The sequence below is a fragment of the Lathyrus oleraceus genome, chromosome 6, assembly GCF_024323335.1.
Source record: "Lathyrus oleraceus cultivar Zhongwan6 chromosome 6, CAAS_Psat_ZW6_1.0, whole genome shotgun sequence".
Lineage (NCBI taxonomy): Eukaryota > Viridiplantae > Streptophyta > Magnoliopsida > Fabales > Fabaceae > Lathyrus > Lathyrus oleraceus.
In genome coordinates, this window is record NC_066584.1 from 351,517,042 (window position 1) to 351,527,012 (window position 9,971).

The 9,971-nt window shown below is 34.8% G+C and overlaps 1 protein-coding gene across 1 annotated transcript; it reads left to right on the forward strand.

The window, feature by feature from the left end:
• The first annotated feature begins 1,427 nt into the window (after positions 1 to 1,427).
• On the forward strand, positions 1,428 to 5,007 carry LOC127091841 (glycogen synthase kinase-3 homolog MsK-2). Its single transcript, XM_051030555.1, has 13 exons — positions 1,428 to 1,635; positions 1,823 to 2,095; positions 2,497 to 2,589; positions 2,701 to 2,760; positions 2,857 to 3,129; positions 3,218 to 3,292; positions 3,485 to 3,541; positions 3,633 to 3,773; positions 3,864 to 3,914; positions 4,104 to 4,199; positions 4,284 to 4,367; positions 4,468 to 4,570; positions 4,661 to 5,007. Exons 2-13 carry the CDS (start codon positions 1,976 to 1,978, stop codon positions 4,741 to 4,743), a joined length of 1,236 nt encoding a protein of 411 aa, XP_050886512.1. The 5' UTR covers positions 1,428 to 1,635; positions 1,823 to 1,975; the 3' UTR covers positions 4,744 to 5,007.
• Positions 5,008 to 9,971: the final 4,964 nt, after the last annotated feature.

Below are 9,971 nucleotides of genomic sequence, written 5' to 3' on the forward strand. Positions count from 1 at the left end.
ATGAAAGTGGCCGTCTTGAGAATATTGTTTATGAAGCTTATGAAACATATGAGGAATGGTTGGTGCAGGATCAAACACTTTTCATGCAAACATGCATGTGATGTATGGGATAAGGTGCACAAGCACTACAATGCACAGATGAAGGCAATAGTGCACCAACTGCATGCTGAACTGAAAATGATCAAGAAATATACTGAGGAATACAATCCATTTTTCATGATGACATACAGCAAAACTGAACCAATGGACATCTATGAGGTTGAGGGCTTGCTTTATGTTCAAGAAGCTCAACTTGATAAGTGTCGTCAAGAATTTGCAGCACCAAGTGCCATAGCCAATGTTGTCCAAGGAACAAGTCATTATCATCATGCAAGTGCTTCTTCCTTGGTCGATCCCTCATTTCATGGAGGACACCAGAATAGTTGAGAGTCTTGAGATCTTCATCAGCTTGAGTATAGAGCTCTTGCATCAACCACTTATGAGCTCCAATGAATTTTATACCTCATTAATGATTTGCACGTCCCATGTACTAAAACACCTGTCATATATTGTGACAATCAAAGTGCAATTCATATTGCTTACAATCATGTTTTTCACGAAAGAACCAAACACTTGGAAATTGATTGTCACATTGTAAGAGAAAAACAAAACAAATGTGTCTTGAAGTTACTTCCAGTCAAATCCAAAGATAAACTTGCTGATTTATGCAACAAAACCTTCCATCTTCAACCTTTTAATGCATTATTACTCAAGTTAAAGATGATAAACATTTATCAACCTTCAACTTGTGGGGGGATATTGAAGTATGATAATACTAAGCATGTGGAGCATGATAACAATACCATGATACATCACTAACTACCTTGATTTCAATTATAAAAGTTGTTACGAGGTAGTTAGGATTTGTAGCTTCCTCTCTAAAATACAATGTAGTGTGGTAGAATCTAATTGCTTATAGTGCAAGGCACCTTGTTATATATAAGAAACCCTTCCTTCACCATTCCTTTTAATGAGAATCTTTTCTTTATCATGTTCATCTTAACCAATTTAATAGTTAGTGAATGGAAAATAAACTTATACTCATTAATTTTGATAAAAAAATTTATACACACAAATTATAAATCAACAATTTATACACAAAATAGAACGAGAGAATACAACTTAAATAAATGAAATCAATCAAAAAAAAAGTAATCTAACAATAATTCACAAAACTAATTCATCAAAATAACTTGCTAATTAATCATAATAAAAATCTTTTAAGAAAAATGGATATTTAGTTTTTCAAGATCTAATATTTAAAATTAATCAAGAAAATAATAAATTAATGAAAACCAATGATACAAGGTGATTTCGTACGATGAAGGATAACATGCCACGTGTAACGTGTTTGTGAATAAAGTAAAAGGCATTGGTTATTTTTCATTGAATGGTCAAAAGAGCTGAAAATAAAGAACAAGAATTGTCTGGGCGCTTTTATTGTCTTTGTTGACTAACAAGATTAGATAAGAACAACATAAAATCACACACCACAAAAGAATAACAAAAACATCTCTGCATTTTTTCAGAACTTCTCCTTCATTCCTCTATCATCTCCATTTTCACACTTCTCTTGTTTTCCCTGAATCAGGATCCGTAAGTTTCTCTTCCCAATTCAACCTCTCATATATTTTTCTGGATGTTTTCTGTTAATAATTAGGTTTTATTGTTATAATCATTTTTAACAATTTTTTCAGTTAATTTTATTCTGTTGCTTTCTTTGTCTGTTTTTTGTTTCTATTTTAGTGTTATTAAATTAACAATTTTTTGTTTGTTTTTGCAGATTTTGGTGCTAAATTAAAATTGGTGTTGAAATAGCTAGTTTTCTGTTTAGGGTTTTTACTTCTGTTTTCCTATAGACAACGGTTTTTATGACCTAGGTAGTTGATTGAATTGAAGCTGAAAAAAGTCTTTCTGATCTACTTTGCTTGTGGTGATGATGGCAACTGCGGGTGTTGCACCTGCTTCTGGATTAAGAGATGTAAATGCAAGTTCAGTAATTGCTGCTGATAGGTTACCTGAGGAGATTCTTGGCATGAGAATTAAGGATGATAAGGTGAATATAAATCATAAAAAAAGTCTATTTCTGTGTTAAACATTTAGGGAGTGTTTGGATTGACTTATTTGAAGTTTATTTAGACATAAATATTTGTGAGACTATTTGGAAGGTGTTATTAAAATATCTTATAGCTTATATGAAAATAGTTCATTTTATTTTATATAGAAATAGATAATGCGTAAGGCATGGAATAAAGCTTAATTAGGTTGTCCTGTATAGTCAGCTCAGCCGGTAGCTGTGCAGGGATATCAGATGCAGGGGTGACATGACATCCCACCCTTTCACTTTTAAAGGGTGAATTCCAGCCACTAGGCTATTTGACAAAAAAAAAGTTTGATTAGGTTGTTTATCCAAACATACCCTCAGCTTATGTCAAAACTTTGTTGAAAAAAATGCAGGAAATGGAAGCAAGTGTGGTAGATGGAAATAGTACTGAAGCAGGACATGTAATTGTCACTACCATAGGTGGTAAAAATGGCCAGCCAAAGCAGGTTCATTTCTGTTATTTCATTTGTTGGATGGATTATTGGTCTGTGTGCGTGTTGCTATTTACATGGTCATTTATGCATTGTTTGATGTTTGCGACAATTTTATGATTGTAGACAATAAGTTACATGGCTGAGCGTGCTGTTGGACAAGGATCATTTGGTATAGTTTTCCAGGTTAGTCCCTTCCATGTTCTTTCATTTGCATGTTTTAATTGGATACAGTTTGAAGTAAACTGTTGCTTATTGTATTCTTTTTCATTTACGGTGCAGGCAAAATGCTTGGAGACAGGTGAAACTGTGGCTATAAAGAAGGTACTTCAAGACAAGAGGTACAAGAACCGGGAATTACAAACAATGCGCCTTTTGGACCACCCCAATGTTGTAACTTTGAAGCATTGTTTCTTTTCAACAACTGAAAAAGATGAACTCTATCTTAACTTGGTACTTGAGTATGTTCCTGAGACCGTCCATCGCGTGATCAGACACTACAGCAAAATGAATCAGAGGATGCCGTTGATATATGTAAAACTCTATTCTTACCAGGTATGCTTCTATGTACTTTATCAAATTATGGTATTTACTGTGCATACCACTTTTTTGTTTCTCATTCCTTCAATTTCTTATTTTGTAGATATGTAGAGCACTAGCTTATATACATAACTGTGTTGGAGTGTCTCATAGGGACATAAAACCTCAAAATCTACTGGTATGTTTGGTAACTTTTTTCTTTAATGTTCTAGTCTTTTTGCGTTGATTTGCATCGTGCAACTTAAATCTTTGTTTGGAGTAGTTCTAGTTTGCTTCAATATGTATTTTTCCTTCTTTTGTGAGACTAATTTAGTTTCGTATCCGATAGAATAGTTTATGTATATCTCTTTTGACTGTTATCTCGTAACAGGTCAATCCTCACAACCACCAGCTGAAGCTTTGTGATTTTGGGAGTGCAAAAGTCCTGGTTTGTTGTCTTCAACCTGAAAAACCTATTGTCTGTTTTTCACTGTCTGTCGATTATATTATCGGGATTAAATTTTGTACATATTTGACAGGTCAAAGGTGAACCAAACATATCTTACATCTGTTCTAGATATTACAGAGCTCCCGAGCTTATATTTGGTGCAACCGAGTACACCACGGCTATTGACATTTGGTCAGCTGGATGTGTACTTGGGGAACTTTTGCTTGGCCAGGTATCTATCTACCTGTTAAGTATATCTGATTATCGTCTATTTGGAATTCGTATCTCTAGAAACTAAAAATGGGATTCATATTCTTATCAGCCTCTCTTTCCTGGTGCGAGTGGAGTTGATCAGCTCGTTGAAATTATCAAGGTTAGATGAAATCTAACATATTTTACTCTAAAATATAAGCTTTCTGTTTACTGTCGTTTTTTTCTTTGCACGACGATACTTGCTTTGAATAACCGTCACTTCAATCTATGTAATTAGTCCCCTTCTTTTATGCTGCTCAATGCCATGCGATAACTTTCATCACTTACGAATTTTTGGATTCACGTGCAGGTTTTAGGTACCCCAACAAGGGAAGAAATAAAGTGTATGAATCCTAATTACACCGAGTTCAAATTCCCACAAATCAAAGCTCATCCATGGCACAAGGTATTATAATGGAATTATTTCCAGTCCATTTATTCATATTATTTCGTAGTACTATTCATAACATATACAAATGGCTATCATCAGATCTTTCGCAAGCGTATGCCACCTGAGGCTGTGGATCTCGTCTCAAGACTTCTGCAATACTCTCCAAATCTTCGAAGCACAGCCGTGAGTGTATAATTTTATCAATATATGGAGAAGCCGGAAATAGTCCTATATCATTTCCAAATTATAAAAATTATATTGTTTTGTGCCTTGTGCAATGTAGTTGGAGGCTTTGGTTCATCCATTCTTCGACGAATTGCGTGATCCAAATACCCGCCTACCAAATGGGCGTCATCTTCCTCCTTTATTTAACTTCAAAGCCAACGGTAAGAACTAATTTTCATCCGAGTATCATGTTATTATATCACCGCATTGAACTATTCTGTAATGCTGGTGTTGCTTTTGATCTGTCACAGAGCTTAAGGGAGTGCCCGCCGAAATGCTGGTGAAGCTGATTCCGTCTCACGCAAGAAAGCAATCAGCCTTGTTTGTGTCATAGACTTAGATTAGAATCTTGTCTTGTGTAAATATCATCTATTTCATGTCTGTAGAATTGTATCTAGTTTTTCAGGTTGTTAATAGCCCCCCCATTTTTGTTGTTTGTTCCATTGATTTGTTTGTACTGTTTCTACCAAAGAAAACCACATCACCTTGACCTTTTAGGAATAATGGTAATGGGAACATCAAGGTCAATATATAACGACTTTGATGTTCTCATATTGTTATGGATTGAATATGTTTTATAAAATTGTGTTAAGGCCAACACCCAGAGAGAGTATATGTTGAGTTATTGTATCAATTTTGTGTGTGCATATATTTTCTATTTGTGAAGAGATATCATGAACACAAACAATTGGAAAATATCATAGAATTATCATTGTTACATTAAGTTTGTAAGATGGGAAAGTGGTTGAAGATATACATGCAAATTAATTTCAACAATTATCGTCCATTCAAATTTATATCAATTCTTGAAAGATGAATAGTTAAGATTAAACGTGGCACTAGTCACAATCACAAATTTATATATACTTTAAGATATCATCTTTATCTAAATCATTTTAATGAAAATAAAATAAAATTTGTGAATGATAAGATAAATTATAACATGACACCAAAATTCTTATTAGGTATAATGATAAAGTTTGTGAATGACATAGTAAAGTAATAATATAAAAAGCGTGTCATCAAATTTTACATATTTAAAAATTAAAAAAATGAATAATATGCCACTTAAGTGTTAAGCCAAATAGAAAATATATAAATACACATGTAGTGTTATAATGTCCTAAATAAGGACGCCCTCGTCTAAAGTCGCGTCGTCCGAGCGTTGACTCGGAGACATGTTTAGGAAAATTCTTGACATGTAAGTCAAAAAAGAAGGAGTATCTGTTAATTTATGTAATATAGATGGTCAATAACAATCTCCTCCCCTCTTTCCCCCGAAGAAGAGGAGAATGGTTGACGCAAGTAAGGGTGACTCAAACCCTAGGTCAAAGAGTCTTTATAAATACTCCTATTATAATATGAGTAAGACAAATCCCAAATAATACACACTATTACATTCTAAAGAGCACAACACTCACTACCGTCATGACATACGACCACAAGTGAGTGTACTCTTACCATCAAACATCACCGATTATCAGAAGGATCTCTCACATCACGTGGACAGGTCTCCTAAATTATCACCTGTTGGCATGTAATTTCGACATCATGAGCTTGACACGAGGAAAAGGTGTTAGACGAAGGCGACTTATCTAGAAGGGGGGGGGGGGGGGGGGGGGGGGGGGGTTGTTGGATAGATCCCAAGCTAAAAAAATTTATAAATATTATTTTGAAAAATTTAACTATTAGCAGAACTGACCCAGATCGAATCGTCTAAACCGAACCTCTATCGAGAAGCTCAGATATGCGTATATGAAAATCAATTGATGATAATGATAGACAAATCAATCAATATGTTTAAAAACAATGATTTAAATGATATAGCTAAAGGTGAAGACTATTTTCAATGATAAAATACACACAAATTTAATTGAGGCAAATTATCGAACACCTTATGTGCAATCAATTTCGTTAAGAATTTTCTATGATTTTGTTGATTTGAAAAAACAACTACAATCTAATGGATAGTAATAAACACAAAAAAACCGATTTCAAAATGTTATCAATAGAAGTTTAAACTAACATATTGATCGCACAATCTACGAATTCAACAATTTGTAAATAAAAAGTAATATATATATATTATATATATATATATATATATATATATATATATATATAGAGAGAGAGGAGAGAGAGAGAGAGAGAGAGAGAGAGAGAGAGAGAGAGTACACAAAGATTTGTTTAGGTAGTTCACCAATCGTCCTCACTATGGTTACGTCTGCCCCAAATTCCAAATGGAATTGAGATATCAATCTTACTTTGCAAAAGATTATTTACAAGAGAAAAGTAGTAATCCAACCCTACAAGCCCTATGTTTGATGTTGACCATCACTTGTTCTTTTCCCTTGATCTGAGCTTGATCAAGTCACCCAACAATACCAATTTGATCCACCATCTCACGTTACTCCTTTGCAAGAAACTCCGTTCTTCAAAGCTTTCACTCTATCGAATCCAAATTGAGAGTTGTTGTCACCCAAGATTTACCAAGATGATCCTCCGGTTACCATTACTCCTTCGACCAAACCCACCATTCTTCAAAGCTTTCACTTGGCTGAATCTAACTTGCGTAATCTTGTCCAAAACCTTCAAATCACCAATTGATCTTGAAGGAAAACTCTAGTTTGGTTTTCTTATTTGAAACCCCCAAATATTTTCAACTCAATTTGCAATTCAACAACCTAAATTGGACGTTATTAACACTGATTTTAGATGACATCCAAACAAAAAATGATTATGTTTAATTTGTTTGTGTGTATGCATAAAACATAAGTTAAACATGAAGAGAACTCTTTGTATATTCCTGGTTTCATATATTTCAAATGATGCATGTATGACGTATATATATGTGTGTAAGTTGGAGGCAAAAAGGAATGCAAAAGATTTGAAAAAATCATTTTGGAAAAATGTATCATATGTGTCGACCTATGTAAGTCATGTATCGATACTTTCGAAGAATGTGTCGATCTGTATAAGTCATGTGTCGACTCATAGAAGAAAATTTTCTTCTATGCGTCAACCTGAAACCCCTCCACAATTGGTACATCAAATAGATGCTACAGGCTTTAAAGCTCATCAACATGTGTCGACACATAAGCCCGTGTCATGCATAAAAACAAATTTTTTCTAAGTAGAGTCATTTCTTATCTTTTCTAAATCATTTCCAAAATGTTTTTATGCTTCCTAATGCTAAGATGCACATTAAGAATCAGAGGATATTGTAAGACCCCAGTTTTTACCCTAAGATCCCTCATGCCATCTCATCATTTGCATTGGCTTTGGGATCACACCTTGGTATACTCCTCACCCCTCATTCATTGGGTTTGTATTGGGAGATATAACCAAGCACTTTTGATTGTGTCATACTTTGTTTTATTTGTTTACTAACCAAAATGCCAAAAATATGTCTAGTGTAGTTTCATTTCTTTTGTAGGTAGTGTGTACATCCATTTGTGCATCATCGAGCTCACATATTGGATTTCAGATCCTCAATGCAAGAGATCAATCAAATAAAGGTTCACATTCCCATGTTCTTTATTTTCCATTTTGATCAAGAATTCATCAAGAGTTTGAAGCTTGTTTGCCTTGGAAGCCCTAATTCATCTAGGTATCTTATGTGACTTCCTTATCAAGTTTCTTCAACAAATTGGTCAAAGATCTCAAGGTAGACTCCATTGTACTTCATATCAAGCATATATGATCCTCCATGAGCACCAAAGAGCAAGAGAACTTCAATTTTGCAAGTTCGTTCAAAGAGGTTGACCAGAGAAGTCAACTAGTCAAATCTAGGGTTCCCTAGACCCTATCTCCTACAATTTTTGTCATATGAAAATGATTCCAAGAGAAACGTTACTCTTTATTACATTACAAACAAATTTCATGTTGGAATCAATATCTAAGTTTTCTTGGAAAGTCATTTTTTATGGTGAAAGATTATATGTCATTTTGTCTATGTCCTAGATAGAAGGTCAACTTCCAAGAACCATAACTTTATCAATTTTTATGATATGAAGGCCATCCAAGTTTCATGATTAAATTCAAGATGTCTTCTCCAACTTTTCGTCTTTGATAAAGATACAATTCTACTGGCAAGGGCATGTGCCAAGAGTAAATATTATAGGTCATCATCATTGAACAAGCAATTTTCCTCAACTTTTAAAATCCATAATTCCCTCATGAAAGATTAAAATGGTTTCAAATGTGTGACCAAATTGAATAGGAATGAAATAGCTACAACTTTTAAGAAGGAACAATTTTCATTTGAAGCTTATATCAAAAGTTATTCAAGGTGGAAAAAGTGGTCATTTGACTTTTAACTTAGAAAATTTTCACCTATGTTTGATTCTTCCAACTTACACCTCAAAATTCATCATTATCCAAGCTCTAAATGGAAAAAGTTTCAACAACAAAGTTTCTCCTCTTCATGTTATCTTTCTAAAGAGTCCAAGATCATGGCATTTGGAGCATTTTTGAGTGACTTGCGTATGGCTGTAATGCATGGCCCTAATTCGGAAGTCTCATGACCAATTTTCAAATCAACATTGCATGGTTCCATGTTATTGTTTCAACATCATTTGAATTTGAATTTGGATCATTTCACGGGCCTTGTGCATGCCATGCAAGCATGTACCATGGCATTGCTATTTTGGGCTGAATTTGGAATATGTGTGGAAAGCAAGTGAATTGGCTATAAATACGTTGCCCTTGAGCTCAGAAGAGGGACCCCTTTTTCCAAGCTTTAACCCGCATCTTCCCAAACCTCCATTGAAAGGATAAACTTGAAGATTTCTTTTGAAATCGAGCTTTAATTCCACTTCTGTTTTTGGATTGAAAGTCCAAGAATCTAAGCCCTTTGATCATTCATTTCACTTCCTGCAAGTTGTTAGAAGCAAGCCAAGCCAAATTGGAAGAGAAATCAAGCTCAATTGAAGTAAACAGAAGGTGAATTTTCTGGATTTTCTCTTATTTGATTCTCCCTCAATTCTCCACCATTTTCCTTGATCTTTGGTTGTCTGAAGACCTACCAATGTAGACAACAAGATTGAGTTGCTTTGAGGTCAAATCGAAGCAACTCAGTTCATACTTGTTAGATGCCCAAAAGTGCTTATTTGAGCTATCATATGCGGGCATCTTTCACTCTTTTTCCTTGCTAAATTGTAAAAATCACCTTTGTCTTTGATGAAATGCATTACATTGATAAACAAGCTTGGTGCCTTTGATTTGTGTGTTATTGTGCAGGAAAAAGGCATGAAATAATTGAAAATGAAGACACAAGAAAATTGGCAAAGGAACCAAAGAATACAAGCATTTCACCAGCCTGCTCGCTAGGCGAGGGCTGTGGCGAAGCACTGCTTCGCTAGGCGAGCTCCAAGCGAAAAGCTCCAGTAAATTGTCAATAAATTCTCCAGGCGAGCTGCTGGCGAAGGTGGTAGCGAGTTCGTTCTGTTTTGGTGAAAAACGCAGCCAGCACTCACTCGCTAGGCGAAGCTCTAGCGAGTCCCCAGCGAGCATTCCAGTAGCAAAACCTCTCAACCTCGCTGGGGCGAAGGTTGGAGCGTG

Bases quoted from the DNA above. Each gene is read 5' to 3' on its own strand.
- LOC127091841 (XM_051030555.1), top strand. From the start codon at position 1,976: ATGATGGCAACTGCGGGTGTTGCACCTGCTTCTGGATTAAGAGATGTA. The intron at 2,761-2,856 runs GTTAGTCCCTTC...TTTACGGTGCAG, and splicing joins CATTTGGTATAGTTTTCCAG to GCAAAATGCTTGGAGACAGG. The intron at 3,915-4,103 runs GTTAGATGAAAT...ATTCACGTGCAG, and splicing joins AGCTCGTTGAAATTATCAAG to GTTTTAGGTACCCCAACAAG.